General features: G+C 38.2%; 1 protein-coding gene across 2 annotated transcripts in view; it reads right to left on the bottom strand.

The window, feature by feature from the left end:
- Positions 1–6399: 6399 nt before the first annotated feature.
- Positions 6400–21940, bottom strand: part of PPIL4 (peptidylprolyl isomerase like 4) — a 40743-nt gene continuing 25202 nt past the window's right edge. For both annotated transcript variants that reach the window (XM_059889782.1, NM_001206087.2), the window contains exons 11-13: positions 20922–21018; positions 15408–15555; positions 6400–10056 (exon numbers count right to left, since the gene is read on the bottom strand). In XM_059889782.1, coding sequence (XP_059745765.1) covers positions 9805–10056; positions 15408–15555; positions 20922–21018 — 497 coding nt within the window. In that variant the 3' untranslated portion in view covers positions 6400–9804. The remainder of the gene's footprint in view (positions 10057–15407; positions 15556–20921; positions 21019–21940) is intronic.

Consider the following 21940-nt stretch of genomic DNA (forward strand, 5'->3'; position numbering starts at 1 on the left):
ATTCTTCCCTACAGCCTTCAGAGGGAACACAGCCCTGCTGATCCTTTGCCTCTGGACTTCGGGTCTCCAGATCTGTAAGAATCAATGCCTGTTGTTTTGGTGTGGGTTTTTTTTTTTTTTTGTAATTATTTATTTTAACTGAAGGAAGAATGACTTGTTTTAAGCCACCCAGCTGGTGATACCATGTGATGGCAGCCCTAGGAAATGAGTAACCCCCGCAACACCTTCCCTCAGAGCCTTCAGCCGAGGTCACCATGGACTCCGCTAAGCTCACTGCTCCTGTGCAGCGGGAAGATAAGAAGGGGCCAGCGTGAGGCCCTGGGCCCAGGGGCTGGGAGCGCCGAGGAGCGGCTGTCTGCACGTACTTCTGCCTGGCCTGCTCCTACACACGCCCGGGGTGTGCCGCGAGAAGACAGCTGAGAGAAGCCCGAAGATCAAGCACAGAAGCCCGTGACATCCTTTCCCCTAAGCATACGCTCGGGGGGAAAGGCCACGAGTGTATGTCTTTGGTTTATTTTCAGAGAATGAGTAGTAGATAATTATCAACATAATAATGAAACACTGCTTAACGATAAAGTTTCAAATACATATTGCCATCAGCTGAGATGGCAGAATCTGTGGGGCCGGTCTCCTCCTGAGGTGAGGCACTCCCCTGTGTGTCCGATGTGCAAAGACAAATCTGGACAATTCCAGGCTAGCCCTCTGCACACATCCTACCAACGCAGTACAAAGTGAGCACCCCAAAACCGGGGCAGCGGGGGCAGGGGGCAGTCTCCATTCCAACCCTACACCAGATCAAAGTTTCATTCAAAGCATGTCGAGCTCCCACCATTCCAAAGATACTTGAAGTGTGTTCTGTAATATCCAGTGAGTGATTATGTCACTAAGATAGTATGACTTTTACAATTATTATTGTGTGGCCCATTCCACGTTCTAGCACTGCACCAACCCGGATGACAAACACAGAAGGTGTCACGTTATTCATCGTCTCCTCTGGGAAGCCCGCTTTGATGTAAATCTGGATTGGGGGCTGTGTGTCAATAGATGGCAAATGAGTCGCGTGCAAGGCCATCCGAGGAACTTGGTGCCAACCCTTGGGTAACTATACACAACTGCCAGAGTGACTTTTTCAAAAGTCCAGTTGACTTTTTCAACTGCCTTTGTTAGACGTATATTCTGCTTTTCCTCTGTCTGGAAAATCAAGTCTCAGTTTTGCATTCAGCTCACTCCTCTCGCCTGTCCATGCTCTCTACTTGTGGTCCTCTGCTTCAGCCAGACCACCGTATTCCTCTCCCGCTTGCCTTTCTGTTTTGTTTACTTTTTTGGCTGCGGCAGTTCTTAGTCGTGGCATGCGGAACCTTTAGCCGTGGCACGTGGGATCTAGTCCCCTGACCCGGGGCCCCTGCTTTGCCGGTGCAGAGTCTTAGCTACTGGACCACCAGGGAAGTCCCCCTCTTGCTTTTTGAGTCATTTTCTGACTTGAAGTCCTAAAGTTCCCTTCTGCAGATCACACTGCCTGGAGGAAACAAAATTAAACAAAAATTTTTCTCTCTTTAGGAAGAGGTCATTGTGATCTTGTTCTAGATTCACAACAACAAAACAGCACTTTTTAACTTCTCATTTCATCCAAGCTCTCTTGGTCATAAGTTACCATATTTTCGATCTTTCAGGTGTTTTGAGCATCCCGGTGTCCTAGGTAAAAATAAATAATAGCAATACAACCTTGTAATTGCACATAAAACATCTCTCCAAAACTCTGCCCAGCTGCCCCTTCAATGTGCAAGGAGAGGAAGCAAAGATAAAATTAAACCTAATTAGCAGTTCTGGGTAAGTAAGATAGGGTAAGAAGAAAGAATGTCTGTCCTATTAGAATAATTGAGGTTACTTGCTTTTAAAAAAGGGCAATTTTGAAAATTAAGGGGATCTCCATATTCTATCATTTAACAACAGGAAGCACAAACTTCTCTAAAATTTCCCATCAAAACATGGTTTCATAGCAACAGCCACTGAAAGGTAAGTCTTCTGTGATTTCGATTTTACTATCTGTAATATATTCTTTGTGACTCAGTCTTGATGCAAGTAAGAAATGTCAAACTTGAGACTGAAAACTCTTTACGATGAGTGGAAAACATAGGTATGAAATATATCTTCAGGAACTAAAAAGCAACTAATACATTAAGAGACATTTGTGAAAGTGTGGACCTACTTAAAGTTTCTCTTCTTTTAGCCTTTAATAGTTCTATTCAAAATCTTTGAAAATTCAACTGGTAAGGGAGATCAAATCTGAAACTTGACAGCAAAGTTATAAGTAATGAGCAATTTTAGTCTCATAATGGCTATTTTTTCCCTCTGAAAGATAAAAATATATACCTATAGCTACTTTTTTAAAGAAAAGTAAGATATTACTGGAGCCTGACTTTAAGAGTTCACCTAATACCTAGAGAAGCAAAACAGAAGCAGGAAACACAGTCACTTTACCCTAGATGTTAGTCGTAGTAACATAGCACCACGATAGCCTTGTATCTAGTCAAGGAGACTTGATGGACATTATATTTAGAGGTCACCTCCATTAAAAACAGTTTCTGATTAATAGGACTTAGTGTTTCCAAACACACATCTTTGCTAAAACTAGAGTCTTTCATACCTAAAATACCATCTGTGGCAATTAAGGATAGCTTTTCCTTGAAACAATAGGTTCAGAAAATTTTACTACTTTTATTTTTCCCACTGAACCTACTGAATTCAAATTTCAGTTGTCAGTAAGTTACTGCTTCTCAAGACTCCTATCACAGTCAATCATCATTTCTTCCTTGCTCATTCATTCTTTCAGAACAAATTTAGAATCTTCTGTATTTATCTTCTGTAATTTAGAATCTTACCTTTCTGTATTCAGGATGATAGTTTTTTATGCAATATCTATACAGCTTTCTTCTATTGATGCCTAAGAACTACATATGCAACCAGAGAGACACCTGCTCTTAGCAGTATGCTGCTGCTGCTGCTAAGTCGCTTCAGTTGTGTCCGAGTCTGTGTGACCCCGTAGACGGCAGCCTACCAGGCTCCACCATCCTTGGGATTCTCCAGGCAAGAACACTGGAGTGGGTTGCCATTTCCTTCTCCAATGCATGAAAGTGAAAAGTGAAAGTGAAGTCGCTCAGTCGTGTCTGACTCTTAGTGACCCCATGGACTGCAGCCTACCAGGCTCCTCTGTCCATGGGAGTTTCCAGGCAGTATAGTTGCCTGGATATTCTGAACTGTAACACCTCCATTCCCCTCTTGCTACTCTCTGTAAAACATCCACATGCCAGATAAATCAAGATAAGTTACAGCAATCACACTTTAAGTGCACTGATGAGACTGTAAGACAGTTGGGGAATTTCCTCAAGACCGAAAATATATGAACAAAATGATAAGTTAACCACCAGCCATGAATGTAGAGCTTTGGGGACTAAGGGCCTCAGGCCACAGTGTTGAAAGACGTTAATGAAGACTAGTCTTTAGTCTTGACAGAAAGTTGGAAAACGGAATCTAAGATTTTCACATGAAGCCAGGAGAATAGAAGGGCTCTCCATCAGAGAAGGACTAGGCTGGGGGTGGTGGGGGCGGGGGAGGGATCTGCAAGCATCTTCCCAGCTTTGCAAGGGTGGATATGGAGATGGATAATACTAACAGATTTATTTCCCTTGATATTTTGTATACTCTATGTTTTATGGTTTAAAATTACACTATGTATGCACATGGAAATTGTAAGCCAAGAAATTAAAGTGGCCCTAGGTGACAGCATCACCTGAAGCCTAAAAAACAAATGTAAATCTTCTTTAGAGAAAAGCATCCTCAGTTTAGATACCTTAAGAGTCCCAATTACATTTAAAAAAAAATCAGAAACACGTAAAAAAGAAGCCACTATACATAAGTTAGCAGAAAAAAACTAAAGATTCAAATTCTCAAAAAATTTAAATGGGAAGCTGTGTATCAGCAGTTAATTTGTTTTTATGGCCAGTTTCCCAGGTGGCACTGGTGGTAAAGAACCTGCCTGCCAGTGCAGGAGATATAAGAGAGGCAAGTTTTTAGCTGTGGGTCAGGAAGTTCCCCTGGAGAAGGAAATGGCAACCCACTCCAGCATTCTTGCCTGGGAAATCCCATGGACAAAGGAGCCTGGCAGGCTACAGTCCATAGGGCTGCAAAGAATCAAACATGAGTGAGGCGACTTAGTATGCACATGCAAGGAAATATCAAAGGTTGTGCTTCAGAAAAATGGAAAATGATACTATGTGGAAGATCTGAGATGCAAGAAGAATGGAGGGTAAAAGAAATGATTAACACATGGGTAAATCTAACAGTTACCTGTATAAAAACGGTAATAACAATACAGACTAAATCACAAGCTAGACTAAAACACTGGAGGATTAGAGCACAGAATTAGAAAAGCGGTGATTTTAACTTTAAAGGTGTCTAATATCTTCAAAATATCACCTTACATTTTAAGTATGGATGGGAAATTCAAAGGCAATTCCCCAGGACAAAGAAGATGAGGGGGAAGAGGGCAGAATATTTTTTAATGTTTTAAATTAATCCAAAAGAAAACGAAGGGAAAAAACCCAAAAAAGCACAAAATAAGGTGATATGAATCAATCCAAATACATTAGTAAATAATCAGGACTAAACTCATTAGTTACAATCAAACAACGCATTTTGCTATGTGCTGTTTCTGAGACACTAAAACATTAGGACCAAGTAAGACAAAATTAAAAGGGCAGTAAAAAAAATCAACTAGGTGTACTGCAAGTATCTTCACATAAATTGAAAACATCAATGAAAACAAAACATTTACAGAAAGACAAAGTAACAAAAACGAATAAACTCTTTGAGAGTAACAGAAAAGCTAAGAATTCTATAATCACTGAAATCTAATCATTAAATTTTCTCACGAAAGAAGTGCGAAGGTCAATTTTGTAGGCACCCTCTATCCAACATTCAAGGAAGAGCTATTTCAATCCTTCTCTTCTATTTAATAGAAAAAAAGGAACAGTCACAAACTTATTGTATAATGTGGACATCAAATCCGGTTAAGAATAAAACAGAAAAGGAAGATTATAGGAAAGTTTTATCACAGTACTAGAAATTTTAGCCAGCAAGCACTATACGAATACCGCTGACACTTATTGTCCACATTAAAGACCCAAGAAAACCATACAAATTTTAAATATAAGACTTATAGCAAAATGGCTGGATATTTCAGGGATATTTAATAAAAAATATAACTTCTTTGGTCAAGAAACAGAAAAAAATCATTTGTAATATATCATTTATATTAGAACATAAATGATTAGCAGTAAATCTAACAAAAGATGTTCAAAAGCTTTCAAAAGAAAATTCTAAGAATTAAATGGAGGGGTTTGCTATCTTTGGGCCTCTCAGTGGTGCAGTGGTAAAGAATCTGCCTGCCGATGCAGGAGATGCCAGAGACTTAGGTTTGATCTCTGGATGGGGAAGATTCCCTGGAAAAGGAAATGGCAACTCACTCCAAGAATACTATTCTTGCCTGGGAAATCCCATAGACGGAGGAGCCTGGTGGGCTACAGTACATGGGATCACAAAGAGTTGGACACAACTGAGCACATGCTTGCATACACACGCACACGCGCGCGCACACACACACACACACACACACACACACACACACACACATGCAGCCTGTCTGAATAGGAAGATATATGAAGATATTGTTGCCACAAAGTGATTTACTGTTTGAATATAAATACAGTTGAAGTAGCAACAGAATCCTCTGGGAAAACGAACAAGTTGGTTCCAAATATACAGAAAAAATTGCTAATGAAACAGATGGCAGGTGGGTGAGCAGCAGATGTGGGCAGGTGGTGGGGGGCTGTTGCTTAAATATCAAGACTTCTTTAAAGCTATAGAAGTGTAGATACTTGGTTTTTGTGTTGGAATAAACAATAAACCAACGGAATACAGAACCCATGAAACAAAACCCATACACAAATCTATAGAAACTTATGACAGATCAATGGGAAATAGATGAACTATTCCTAACAGGTTTTTAAAAAGCATTATTTCCCTTGTGGCTCACTCAGCTGGTAAAGAACCTGCCTGCAATGTGGGAGACCTTGGTTCAATTCCTAGGTTGGGAAGATCCCCTGGAAAAGGGAACAGCTACCCACTCCAGTATTCTGGCCTGGAGAATTCCATGGACTGTATAGTCCATGGGGTCACAAACAGTCATATACAACTGAGCTACTTTCAGTTCATAATAGATTTTGGACAACTGATTAGAGCCATATGTTGTGGGGGGAAAGTGAATTTAAATCCCTATTATCACACCACACATACACACCAACAATTCAATGTGGACTGAATGTAAAAAACAAAACTTTATACTTTTGGAATATAGCAGAATATCTTTATTAAGGATTTCTTCAACAAAATACAAAAAGCACAAAACATATAGGGAAAGGTTAATAAATTTGACATTAAACTTAAAAATTTGTCTAAAATGCATAACCTAATTTTAATCAAATATCTAGACTTAACTCACAGCTTATAAAAAGTAGAAAGGATGGGAGGACACCATGAAGATATCATCAAATAATTTCAGAATGTGGAATATTCTACAAAGCAACTGGCCTGAACTCTTCAATCTCATTTAAAAAAATGTGGTTGGGGTGGAAGGATAGCAGGAAACTCTTTTAGACCAAGAGAATAAAATGACAATAACAAGCCCTACATGAAGCATGGTTGAGCCTGGGTTTAAAAACAAATCAACACCAAAAAATGACATCCCTGGGACAGTGGGAGAAATCTGAGTATGTGTTACATAATATGAGATTGTTGTTTGTTTTCAGTGTGACAATACTATTGTGGTTACAGAGGACACTTTGTAGAAAATGCATGGTGAAATACTGAAAGGTGAAATATCATGTTTTCAATTTACTTTAAAATTATTCAACCACAAAATGTTACTGTTTAATCTGGATGGAATATATATGGAGGTTTGTTATGTTTTTGTGTTTCTACACATGTATGAAACCCCTATTAAAAAGTTTGGGGAGAAAGGTGGGGGAGGCGCAATTTACAACTTGTGCTCTTCCAAAGGCATCAACAGGTGAAAATGTAACCACGAACGGCGAGAAATGTTTACAGCATTTAGTAGTAAAAAAGGACTAGTATCCACAATCTAATTCCTTAAGGAAACATAAAAAGGCAATAACATAAAATGCACAAAAGACAAGAAATAAGCTTTTCACTGAGAGCATGCAGGAAATGAATATACATGAAAAGAAGCTCGCTCAACCTTGTTAGCATTTAGGAAATGCACATTCAAATGAGACTTCCGCTCTGGCCAAAATGGAGCAACAGGGGCAGGATTTCCCTTCTCCACATTAACCAATGCGACACCTGTACAAAACATATACAACAGACTTTTTCAGACACTGGACAACTGTGCAGGACAGTGACTCTTGAGAGGAGAACAAACAGGGAAAGCCCTACCACTGCCCGAACTGACCGCAGGGAGAGCCCGGGCGTTCCCCTGGTGGGGCGTTTAGGACACCAAGGTAAAATCTGTGGGGCAGACTACTGAAAACGGCAACCCACTCCAGTATTCTTGCCTGGGAAATCCCATGGACAGGGAAGCCTGGCAGGCCCCAGTCCATGGGGTCACAGAGTTGGACACGACTAAGTGACTAATACATACAGAGTGCTGGAGAGAGGAGGGAGCTACAAAGGGAGAATTCCAGATCTGCAGAGTTCCCCTGAGGCTTCAGCTAAACAGTGTATACACTTAAGAAAACCACCCAAAGGTGGGGAAGAACCACCAGAAAGGAATAAGTGGTAAAATTCAAGTTCATGCAGGGCTCAGGATAGTTCTCATTCTCCATAGCCAGAGTGGAGAAAACTCATTATAAACCAGGCAAGAAGGAGGCTTATTCAGAAGGGTTATTACCTCAGTAGTGAGCAAAACCAGCTCTAGATTAAAGGTTGTTCTGGTCCTAGATCATTAAGTGTAAAAGCAAGCTATGAAAGGATCAAACTGCTTCTAAGTAACTATCTCTCAGAACAAAGCTCAACATATTTAAAGGAATAAGCTCCAGCATCCAACAATGTAAAATCCAAAAATTATCAGGCATGCAAAGAAGAAAATTACAACCTAATAATGACAGGGTAAAAAAATCAATAGAAACAGACAAGAAATGGTAGATGATAGAATGGTCAAAATAGTAATTACAAATAACATGTCAGATGTCCAAAACAAAACACAAACAAACAAAAAAAAAAAGAGGAAAGCAGGAGTCTGGAAGGAGAGACACGGAAGATATTAAGAAAGACCCAAATGGAACTTCTGAAGATTAAAAATATAATGTATGAGGTGAAAAATACACTGGATAGGATTAATAAGAAATTAGATACTTCAGGAGAAAAGGCTAATGAACTTGAGGACATAGCGACTGAAACCAATCTGGAAGACAGAGGAAAAAAAAGACAAAGTAAAAACAAAACAGAGCACAAAAGTGCTTGCTGCGAGACAGTGTCAGGTGGTCTAACACACAATTAACAGTCCCAGAGGGAAAGAAATGAAGGACAGAGACCAAAAAAACCCCCAAAATGAAAAAGCCCCCCAAATTCCAGATTTGGTGAAAACCATAAACCTACAGATAAACAGTTCCAGCAGAAGAAACATGAAGGGGAAAACAAACAAACAAAAACTATACCAAGCACATCATAATCAAAGTGCTTAACAGCAGTGATCAAGAGAAACCTTTAAAGCAACCAGAGAAAAAGAATTTAAAAAAAGCTTTATACAGAAGAACAAATGTAAGAATAATAGTAGTGTTCTTGCTGGAAACTACAATAATATACTACTTAACAGCCACTGGATTGGCAAAATTAAAAAGTCTGAAATTAGCAAGTACTAGACATGATACATGATGTGAAATATTACCATGTGAAACAAAGGTAATTCAAATAGTGCCTAGGGGTATGAACTGGTACAGCCACTGCAGAATATAATTTGGCATTATCTTATAAAGATGAAAATATCCATATCACATGACCAAGCAAATTATTCCTAGATAAAGAATGTTTATAGCAGCATTGTGTACAACAGCAAAAAAAAAACAAAACACCAAAACCCCAAACATCCATCAACGGAAGAATGGATAAATTACGGACTTGTCATATAATACAGTATAGCAATAAAAATGAATGACTTTTAGAAGACACTAAGTTGAAAAAAGCCAGTCACAGAAGTAAACACACATTATACCATTTATATAAAATTCAAAAAAATACAAAACTTAGTACTTCATTTAGGGATATTTACATATGTTGTAGAACTGTAATAAGCAAGAGAATGACAAACACAACGTTCAAAATAATAATTATTTGAGGAGAGGGCACTTTTAAAATGCCAGCAATATTCATTTCCTAAGTTGGCTGATTGGTACATGGACATTTATTATTCTTTATACCTTATATATACATGATTGTGTATTTTTGCAGGTATGAAATACTTCATTAAAGACTGAAAATATGAAAGACTTTAAAAATGAAAACTACTGATTTATGTATAACAATAAAATTAGTGTAAAAAAGTATACAAAGAAAATGTTCTTTATGTCTTTTAGCGCCCTACACAATCAGTATTAATCTAAAAGGGCCATAATCCTACTATGAAAAAAAATAACAAGCAGAGTCTTTAACTGCTCTCATACAAAATCTGAACATCTGGTACTCCAAGTTATACAAGAGTAAATACGTTAGCACTCATGTCTGATTCTTCGACTTTCATCTGTACTTGGATTTTTCTTTATCTTTGGATTTCCTGGGACTCCTGCTTCGGTCTCTCTTTTTACTCCTTTCTCTTTCATAGGGATCTGCCTGGTATTTGGATTTGTGACTGTTACTATAGTGGCCGTCCCTTTCTCGAGATCGGCTACGACTTCGATTCTGAGGTCGGTCCCTCTTTTCACTCTTTTGCTTCTCCCAACAACTTTCTTCTTCTTCATAGTGACCAAAGCCCATTTCCCTGTAGATATCCTATCAAAGAAATAGAGAGGTATAAGTGAAACAGTAAAATAATCATTTTGTAGGTACTATCAATTCACAAAACTTAAGACATGTCTCCCATTAGCAAGCAGTTTTAACAGGTCAAATTTGAACACTACCACTAATGCCAAGAATCCTGTAAATTAAAAAGCAAAAATAATTCAGAAAAAGAGTTAACCATTTTCTCATTGATCTCACTGCTTTGTATCTACTATTTCAGCTGAACTGAAAGATCACATCTAAAAACAAGGAACTGAAATAGCCCAGTTGAAATAAGTCTTTGGGCAAAATTGCAATACCAAGAATTCTGGTTATGCACAGCCATCGTTCCACTCCCTCCTTCCCCCCTCCCCCAAAATGCGGTTCCATCACTGATCTACAATGAAACTACGAAAATCCCCATTAAGAAAGCTATAAAGAAGACATCATTTAAATAACATATCCAAAAGAGATTTTAGACAGGTCAATCAGTCTAAAGAGGAGAGAAAACAGATTCTGAATACTTGGGTCTGAGCAATTGTTTTTAAAGTATTTTTTATAACAGCTTCTCTCTAAATCTTTAAATAAAGTTTCTTGTTTAGACTAAATGTTTTTTAACAAAATCATTATTAACATAGCCGATAAATGTTTTATTAAAATCATTATTGACACAGTTCTTTAAAAAAGAATTCACTGCCCCAAAGATGACAAAGTGGGTACATTTACTTCTATTTTCAATAACTAAATAGCAGTGGTCCATGGAATTCTCCAGCCAAGAATACTGGAGTGGGTGCCATCCCCTTCTCCAGCAGATCTTCCTGACCCAGGGACTGAACCCAGGTCTCCAGGACTGCAGGTGGATTCTTAACCGTCTTTACCATCTGAGCCACCAGAGAAGCCCCTCAAGTAGCAACAGTAACTTTTCCATACAGAAAAGGGCTAGTTACAGCACAACAACTCTATCTCTGCTTATGTTTTATCCTTGATCAAAACGAGTATCTCAGCAAGTGGCTGAAATCTAAAGATATCAGAGCCAATGCTCTTTCAAGAATAATTGATAAAATTCAACTTTCTTAAAAGATTTCTCAAAAGAAAGGGGAAATTCTGAGGACTGAACTCCCAAGTGCCCAATTCTATTACCTTAGACATTATTACAGTAGATGCAAATGTCAAGGTTTAAAATCCAAGTGATGAATACCTATGGTTATGGACTGGGTTTTAAGGAAATGATTCACAATTATTCCATATAATGTCCAGATACTCAACATTATGCTTATTACAGGGACTGCAGTATGGCAAAACAGACCTAACAAGACTGTCACATGCCAAAGCATTTGTGGAAGACCTCCTATAAACTGATTCACGATTTCCCACAATGCTAATAGTTCCTATCATTCTGTTAAGAGTCCCCGAGGTAGAAAATGAGTAGGCGTTTCAGCTTAAACTTTTACCAATTATTTTTGAGCAAAATGTGACCTCCCTAGGAAAAAGACTTTTTTTGTTCTTCCTGTAACATACACAAAATGTAAATATGTATGTACTATTCTGACTGTACAGCAAGCGCTGGTTGAGGCAATAAACTTCTTAAACTTCTTAAATGGAGGCAATAAACTTCTTAAACTTCTTAAATGGAGAGACTGTTTTAACTGATGGATATAAAGTCTTCAGCACATTATTATACCAACAGGCACTTAAATGCTTTGAGTGTTTAAAATAAGAAAGAGATTACACAGTACTTAATTCTTTTTGAAAAAAATTGAGGAAGCTGAAAATCTGAAATGGACTGAAATCTTAAAGCCTCTCCTACTTGGCTTAGTTTTCAAAGCTACACAAGCTCTGAAGTCAGGCAGTTCTAGGTTCGAATGGTCTTTGCCATTTAGGAAAGGTGTCAAACAAATCCTCTTGAGGTTAGATTTATCAGTGAAGGTTTAGAGAGAAGCTAAAAAGGACTTGAGATGAGCCTCAAAGGATGAGTGAGTTAGGGCTTGGATTGGCTGCAAGAAGGCTAATGCAAGAAGTGTATGTGAAAACTGAAAGCAAGGAAGACTGAGCACTGTATGCATGAAGGAGAAAAGTTTAGATGAAGCCATATTAGAACAGATCCAAGTATGTGTCTGCACAGTGCTCAGTGCTCACAATGTTATCCTCATTCTAGATATAAGGAAACTGAGACTCTAGAGATGGACATACATTGGAGAAAGTTATTTAACTGATCAGTAACTTTACATATAAAACTTAAAAAGGGGCAGTAATGGAAAAAAAATACCGTATCTGACTGAATTTTTAAAAAATGTTAAAGTTTCAGTCCTCCTACTAAACTATAAGTCCATGGGCTTGTGGGGTCAGGATCTTCATATTTAAGGTAAGGGAAACGACTGAGATGAGCTCTAAGTCATCTCCAGTATGGATTTTTAGAAATTCTACTCATTTTATAGATTTAAGAAATAAGACATGATGATTAAACAAGCATGCAGCTAAAAAAAAAGAAAGAATACCATAAAGGCCAGTTTAAGGCAATCAACTTAACTGAGCCAATGACTTCGTGTAGAGTAGTCAAAAAATTAAAAAATCAACCTTTGCTGAGGTCTCTGGCAGTAAACTGGAGATTTAGTCACATCTAAATCACTAAAATAATATTAAATGATTAAAATAACAAAAACAGATTATAAGAATACTGAACACCTATGAAAGCCACAGAGGAGGACAGGCAAGCAATCTGATGCTTCTCAGCCAGGCAGCCACGGCTGAGTACTCATTTCCTGTAACCCCAGTAAAACTCAAACCTCAAGAACACAGTAACCATCTCTGGATTTAAGACATGAGGTGGAAAAATTATAAACAGATTTCAAATTGAACAGTAAGGCTGTCAGTCAATAAAAAACAAAGCACTTGAAGAAATAAAGCATTCTTAGGAAACTAAGCTCACCAAGCAAAAAGACCAAGAAATAGGAAAATTTGAGCTGTACCTGAAAATTACCTAGCACTGAAAATTTCCTTTAATGATTACGTAATACTTTTGAGATTAAATTTGAAAGGATAAAAAGCAGAATAACAGAAAAAATTGGGCCCACTGAAATCTTAAATATGGATGCTATTTTATTAGAAGGAAAAGAAAATCAGTGCAGCTACATTATTAAATCAAAGTATAAAACCAAAAACAACTGCTTTAATACACTTCAAGGGAAGAGATAAAGTTAGAATATTATTGCCAAAAGGGAAGGACATTTGCTGCTGTTACTGTAAAGTCTTAAGTAATCAAATAGCAAGACAAAGAAAGACTCACAGAAAGGCAGGGGTGCAAACGTGAGAACCACAGACTTGAAATGCAGCCCATTTTCAGATTTTTTTAAGACTGCTGATTATCTCAAACACATCAACGTGTATTTCAGGCCTAAATTTATCACGGATTCCATGTACAAGTGTAAGATGAGGAGCTGTGGCAACTCATGGGACTTAGCATCATTATAGAGTTTTAGTGGAAAACATGCTAAATATTCATAGAAATGTGATATAGCTACCATTAAAAAAGATGTTGAGGTGATCAGCGGCTAAATTAATAAGAGTATAAAAAATTAATAGGGAGATGTTCCTATTAGATGACACTGGAATATTATACTACGGGACAAGCTACATTAGAATTCACAATTGGATTTAGCAAAGAAAACTGCTGGCAGGAATATATTTCAGGGAAGGAGATTTAGGAAAGAATTTTGACAGGAATACATTCCAGGTAAGAGGAACAGCAGTAGGGGTCCAGGTCCAGATTTACACTGTGGTTCCACCACTCACTGGCTACATTAAGACACTGGCAAGTAGCTTAACCTTTCTATCTTTCACCTGCTTGTGAACAGAGACAATAGCATCCACCTCGCATTACAAGGACGCAAGAGACATTACTATCACTGATTCATGTGAGGATTACTGGAGGGATTGACAAGGGTGTAACTTAAAAACAGAGAGTAGGGCATGAATGATGGGAATCTTTAAATAGCAAAAGGGCAACTGAAAGAAGAGAAAGTAGATCCTTGCTGGATGACAGCAAGGAGTAGGAGGATATGCTGTCTAGAGAATAGGGTGCTAATACATATAAAACATGCATTTGCTGTCATTTTTTAAAATGAAGAAAAAAACCATAAAACACATAAAATGGTTACCTTTGGGGAAAGAAGAAAAGGGGGAGAGGACAGGGATAGTAGCTAGGCGCCATATGTGTACCACTTTGTAGACTTCACTTTGGAAGCACACAATTTTTCAAACTACAATAGAAAATATTTTAAGCGATCTGTAAACATCAAAAGGAACAACTGAAATGTGAATCCAGTTAATGGCCTTACCACAGAGAGAAATGATTCCAAGTGATTTAAAACATACTGACTGTAAAAATAATAGTTACAGCCAATGTAGAAAATGTTTGCACACACACTTTTTGTTTCCACTTAATCTTAACAACGTGCCTGAGACAAATATTATCTCAATTTCACAGAGGAGGAAACCATGGCTCAAGAAAGTTTAAATTACGTGATGAGGTCACATTAATGATCAGCAATGTAGGAATCTGGGCTTCCCTTGTGGCTCAGCTGGTAAAGAACCCAAACCTAGCTCTTCTGACAGACAAATCCTTTACTCTGCCAGTCACACTGCATCTCTCCATCTGTGTCTTTGCTTGACATGCCCACTGCCGTGAGCTCCCCCAACCTCCCCAACTGAACGCTTCCTCATCTACCAGGCCCAGTTTAAAGGTCCTCGTGTGGTAAAAACCAGAGCAAGGGATTGTAATGTAATCTGCTTTTCAATTAACTCAGAGCCAAACTGCAGGTTGGAAATGATTTCTTCTCTTTATAATTTACTTTCTTTGGGGAATTTTTATTATCATTGTCTTAGAAAATTTACTGTTTAGGAAAGCTTTGGGGATGATCAAGCTAACTATTTAATGTGGCTTTTATTTCATATATACCATATGGGAGGGCATAAATGTTTTTTTCAGGTTCTAAAACCTCAAGAGCTATAAGTGCTGTACATAACACCTGGTAATAAATTAACATGATAAATTAGAAGGATTTTTTTTTTTTTTTACAATAACCACACTTGTTTTTGATGGGAATGAGTAAGTGTTAATAGGGATGAAAATCATTCTTGCTTCACAATGTGGAACTATATGACATGTTAAGTTATTCTGAAAACAATCTTTTATAATCTGTTATATATATTCTTGAAATTAAAGTTTCATTACCCGAGTAAAACCGTTCTACATCTTAAGAATTAAGAACGCATCCATCCCTGTTCAGAAGCATACCTTTATTCCTAAATTACATCATTAAGACGTATGTCTTTCTCTACAGCTGAGTCTGAATAACAGTACGTACCTGATTGGTATTTTTGATTGGCATGTAGTCCTCATCTTCTTTTTCTTCAGAGCAGTGGCGGGTCTTCTTCTTGTGCTTTTTACTTGTGTGTGAGTGACCTGCCTTTGAGTCTTCTGCCTGCTCATCTAGTACAAGTTCGTATTTGGCACTGGAGCAACTAGTTAAGGACAAATGTGAGAACTGACACAGATAATACATCAAAACATGAGAATCTGGTCAACAAAGGAGGCCATGAGGCTAAAGACAACTTTTTAAAGCAAAAAGCATCTCAGAGCATAGAATATATTTCTAAAACAAAACTAATTCATATTTTACTTCATTACACAGGCAGGAAAAATGGAAAGAACTCTTGTTTCAAATAAACAGTTTATAATGGGTAAGTGGGCAAAAAATACAGGGGAAAAATTGATTTCATAAATGAAAAATATAAGTAGCATTGAAAAAACAAGGAAACCTATTTGTCAATAATGAAAACATTTAAACTTAGAAAATGAAGCACATATTTAACTTGAAAATATTAAGACATTATAAACCTCAATGCCAGAGAAGCTATGTAAGATGAAAATACACTCACGTGACTCTTCGAGTGTAATTTCAGTCCTATAGGAGAAAATTTAGCAAGGCATATCAACAGTTATCATGTTGAAATTCAAATATGAATTCATAAAAAACTGAAGTGACAGTAAGTTAAGTGAATAACGGCACAGCTGTCCCTCACTGTCCACCGGGGTTGGTTCCAGGACCTCCTAAGGAGACCAAACGCCACAGATGTTCACGGCCCTTATATAAAAAGCATAGTGTTTGCCTATAACCTACACACATGCTCCCTTACACTCCAAATCATCTCTAGATTACTTATAAAACCTACCGCAATGTAAATGTGATGTAAATAGATGTAAATACAATGTAAATGCTACATAAATAACTAGCTGCCTCCACAGCAAATGGAAGTTTTGCTTTTGGGGACTTTCTGGTATATTTTTACTGAATATTTTCCATCTGCAGTTGGAGACCCACGGATGCAGAACCTGCAGATGCAGAGGCCCGACTGCATACATAACAGGATCTATCTTAAATAACAGAAACTGAGAATAAGCCGCCTAGTAATAAAGGTACACATAAACACATCAGAGCACTGCAACGTGGAATTATAAAGGGAGTTATTAACAACGACAAATGAATGCTGTTAAATGACCTGGCACGGTGTCTATAAAAAATTATAAGTTAAAACAGCCTGAAGCAAAAATTGTATATAACTATGAAACTTCGTAAAAGATCAAGATTTGAAAGGAACAAGGAAAAATAAAACGTATCATTTGCCTAAATGGTAGAACTATGAGTGAATCTTTCTTAATTTCACATAAATATATTATAAAAATTATAATAATGTATGCTTTAATTTATAAATGTGTTTAATAAACTACAATATCTGAGAATGAGAAAAAATGTAAAACTATTAAGACCTCTCTAACAATAATCTTAAACCCTAAAACAGGCAAGACTAGAATAGTGGTTTTCAAAAAAAGATTAGGAGGAAGCCCAAAACACAGAACTATTTTAGTGGCGTGTAGGACTAGAGTAAAAGCAAACACACTTCCCTTAGGACTGGAGTTTCACGTCTCTTTTCACCAGGCCACAGCTCTATGCTCCCTCAGGGAGTAGGAAAACACTGCACCCTCTGGCTTCTCACAAGACGGCTGGCGACAGCTAACCAGCCTGTACCATTCTATCATTACCCCACTATCTCCAACTTCTTTCTTCCTTTAGTCCGTGTAACAGTGTTTCCACGGTACCTTAAGGATAGTCTCCTTTTCCGAATACAAATCCAATAGCCCTTGCCTATGATTTCACCTCAGTGTTTGCTCTACACATGCTGCTCTGTTCCAAGTGCATCAGAGTTCCTGAGTATTTCTAATTGCTACTCAACAGGGTATAAAATCCATTTAGTGGGTCACTGAAAGCCAGCATTTTAAAATAACATAGACCAGAAAACAGAGTACATGGAATCTAATAAAAATAGTATTCTATAAACTTGTCTTTCAATTCTGCGTGTATGTGTATGATTATACTTGGACTGTCCTGGGGGAAGATGTAAACTGTATTCCTTAAATAATGGACCAGAGTTAAAGAAAACAGTACCCCACCTCAGCCCTCATCTCCCCATATTTGTTGTAGCTTTAATGTCACTACTTACAGTATCATTTGAGGATCCTCTGACCCCTCACCTCTATTATAAGTCCCATACCTCATGAGAAACACTGGGCTGGAAGAAGCACATGCTGGAATCAAGATTGCTGGGAAAAATATCAATAACCTCAGATATGCAAACGACGCCACCCATATGGCAGAAAGTGAAGAAGAACTAAAGAGCCTCTTGATAAAAGTGAAAGAGCAGAGTGAAAAAGTTGGCTTAAAGCTCAATGTTTAGAAAACTAAGATCATGGCATCTGGTTCCATCATTTCATGGCAAATAGATGGGGAAACAGTGGAAATAGGGGCTGACTTTATTTTTCAGTTCAGTTCAGTTCAGTTCAGTCACTCAGTCATGTCCAACTCTTTGTGACCCCATGAACTGCAGCACACCAGGCCTCCCTGTCCATCACCAACTCCCGGAGTCCACCCAAACCCATGTCCATTGAGTTGGTGATGCCATCCAACCATCTCATCCTCTGTCATCCCCTTCTTCTCCTGCCCTCAATCTTTCCCAGCATCAGGGTCTTTTCCAATGAGTCAGCTCTTTGCATCAGGTGGCCAAAGTATTGGAGTTTCAGCTTCAACATCAGTCCTTCCAATGAACACCCAGGACTGACCTCCTTTAGGATGGACTGGTTGACTTTATTTTGGGGGGCTCCAAAATCACTGTAGATGGTGACTGCAGCCATGAAATTAAAAGACGTTTACTCCTTGGAAGGAAAGCTATGACCAACCTAGACAGAATATTAAAAAGCAGAGACATTACTTTGTCAACAAAGGTCTGTCTAGTCAAGGCTATGGTTTTTCCAGTAGTCATGTATGGATGTGAGAGTTGGACTATAAAGAAAGCTGAGCGCCGAAGAATTGATGCTTTTGAACTGTGGTGTTGGAGAAGACTCTTGAGAGTCCCTTGGACTGCAAGGAGATCCAACCAGTCCATCCTAAAGGAGATCAGTCCTGTGTGTTCATTGGAAGGACTGATGTTGAAGCTAAAACTTCAATACTTTGGCCACCTGATGTGAAGAGCTGACTCACTGGAAAAGACCCTGAGAGTCAGACGCGACTGAGCGACTGAACTAAACTGAACTGAACTATCCCACAGATGTACTTCTTTGCAACATTCTAGACATATTTAATTAATGGTGATTATTTAATGTCTGTTCTTCCCCCCAACTCCAATATACAACACAAGGTCCACGTGGGCAGGGGGCACGTTTCATAGCTAAACTTCTCTGGGCATGTAACAACCAAATAAGTATTGGCTAATTACTTGTAATACTAAGACACTCATTCTCTTCTTTCCTAGCTCATCCACTATCTTCTACTCACTACTACCATCAAGACTCTTAGAAGATGTCAAATCTCTCCAAAATCCTACTTCGTGATCCCCCTGACCTCTTTTCTCCAATTACTTCCCAAGGTCTAGTTCCCTCTTCTACCTCTATTTTTGAATCTTATTAATAGTTTTATAGTAATTTCTCTCTCATGATCTATAAAGTACATCCCATGTCTTTCTGACTATCAGTATTTAGATAATCTTCAGAATCCCCCTTGTTCCCCATAGTAATAAAGTAATATATGTGAAAATATATATGAAAACATACGTTCTGTTCCTCTATTACTATACCTGAGACAATAAATGTCTTGCTAAAATGAAACCTATCAATTACCAAGAACATAAAGATCATTCCACTAGGTCAGATTCATGAATTCCTTTCTCTTGTTCAATATTCTGTCTCTGAACACGTGGTTTGCACCAGGACATGCCTATCTTCTGTATCAGCTTCAAAGGGTTAAAGCAACACTGTTCAATACTTGCTATGGGAAGTGGCTTAAATTCAGATTAATGAAAATCAAACAAGCTATAAAATCCTGTTCCTCATTCCACTTCAGACGCTCGCTAACCACATGTAGTTAGTAGCCACACTGGACAGGGGAGATACAGCACATTTCCATCACTGCAGAAGTCTCGTTAGACAGCACTGGGCTAGGTACTGATTCTTAAACATGCCTAGTTTCTTTCTTAACTCTTAGCAATCTATCACCTTGAATGTAAAACACTCTTATACTAGCTAGCCTTCCTTCTCAGCCTGAACACCCATGAGCAGAATATGCTCCTTCTACTTTACACTCCTTTTCATTTGTCCTACACACACCCCTCTTTCAGCTGCAGTTTCTAGTGATTTGCCTCAATTTAATTTCGAAGATTTGGTGAATAAACCTCAGGTGTATCTATCCATACCTTTTATGATTCTAAGATTTCAATCACATGCCCTCAAATGTTCATCTTTTCAGACCAATCTTAGTTTACTGTCTGGTTTGTTTGCACATGAAAGCTTCTCTCGTGCTGATTATGTCAGTACACTCCAGACATTATCCAGCTCTAACACCTTACAATGCTTTGTGTACTGCTGCTGCTGCTGCTAAGTCGCTTCAGTCGTGTCCGACTCTGGACGGCACTGCAGGCAGCCAATACAATAAAAAATTATAAATACACAACAGGTCAACCTGATATTCATCTTTCCTTGATGAATTCTTGGGGAAAAAAATGTTTACACAGTATGGGGAAAGAGTATCCCTAAAACACCAATAGAAACTAGGAAACAAAGAAACCACTCACCAGAAAGAACTGCAAAAGAAATAACCACGTGTGGAGTGATAGGTTTATAATGAGAGTATCAATGAACAAATTAAAATGACATCATATGAAAAGTATGTTTCATTGCTTCTTACTTGTCTCAACCTAAAACTTGGACAAATCTATAAAGAGTCAAGTCTCTGGATTTCTTTTTAATCCTATAGAGGTCAACTCTTGCACACAGTAGGAGTGCAATAAATATGTGTTGCTACACTGACAGTGTATCCTGCAGAAAGAGGGACAGGGAAGCCTGGCACACTGCGGTCCACGGGGTCACAGAGAGTCGGACATGACTTAGTGACTAAACACCACCACTACAAAGGGTTTAGCTTAGCTATAATAAATTTCTGTGAGAAATTTAAAACATTAAGATTATATATATAAAATACAACCCTTACCTGCAGATCTTCTGAAAATAAGTGGTAACCTTAACCTAAGTGTAGGGAGGTAAAAGAATTAGGCTTAAAATTTCTCAACCCTAACTTTCTCCCCACAACAAAGAATATATTGAAAAACAAAGTATACATATATAAAATGGTGAAAAGAGAGAAACTGATTTCATCACAGAGCATCTGGATTCAGGTGCCATGTTTTCTATCGTCTTTTCATAAGATAGTATCACATTGTACTCTCCAGAGTAGAAGGTCAACACATACGGACCAACTAGTTCTTGTGAAGGATACTCCTGTTTGGGCTTTACTTTATCTTTCAGAACCAAATTAGATGGTTTATCCTGTTCTTTTTCATACTCCTTGAAATCACTCTTGGTGTATTTCCCACCTATTTAAAAAAGAAAAAAGAGCTTAGAAAAATCACCTGATTAATCAAGAATAACAATTATAAGAGGTATACATAAGAACTATTTTATAAGTGGCATATATATCAAGGCGGGGGTGGGGGGGCTTCCCTGGTGGTCAGATGGTAAAGTATCCGCCTGCAATGCAGGAGACCCAGGGTTCGACCCCTGGGTTGGGAATATCCTCTGGAGAAGGGAATGGCTTCCCACTCCAGTATTCTTGCCTAGAGAATCCCATGGACAGAGGAGCCTGGTGGGCTACAGTCCATGGGTCGCAGACAGTTGGACACAACTGAGCAACTAAGCACATATATCAGAGGATATAAAAGGCTGAGAAGAAAACAAAAGAACCAAGGTAATTCATTCTTCACCATTATTTTAACTGAAATCAGAAATCCATTTAGTTAGGTAGTGATATGCTGCCCCCTAATGATATATATGAATATTACAACACCAAATTTTCAAATCCCAAATTACACAAAGAATACAACCACTGGAAAATAATGCAGGGTTTAAGTAGAGCCATTAAGTCTATGAGAACATTAGGCCCAAAGGAAATTGAGGGCTTAGGACTTGTACCTGAGATCTGAGAGACTTATATGTTTAGAAGAAGTGAGAGTTTAAAGATCTCTAATTTGTCAAGAGACGGTGCTCAAAATCTCAACAGAGCACCAAACAAATAGGGGACAGCAGGAAATGTACAGATTTTCACTAAAGAGATGTGAGAGGAAAGGGTTGAAGAGAGCACCAAAGATAAACTGTTTCTGCCCTGAAATTCTTAAGAGCACCTTTACTGTTTCCAAGGGCCAAAAATGAAATTAACACTTTCTTCAGAAAAACAGGATTGTTAACTGGCCTACCGCAGCAGGGCATGAAAGCAGAGAGCATTCCATGTAGCCTCTCTAC

The sequence above is a fragment of the Bos taurus genome, chromosome 9 (genome assembly GCF_002263795.3).
Source record: "Bos taurus isolate L1 Dominette 01449 registration number 42190680 breed Hereford chromosome 9, ARS-UCD2.0, whole genome shotgun sequence".
Classification (NCBI taxonomy): Eukaryota; Metazoa; Chordata; class Mammalia; order Artiodactyla; family Bovidae; genus Bos; species Bos taurus.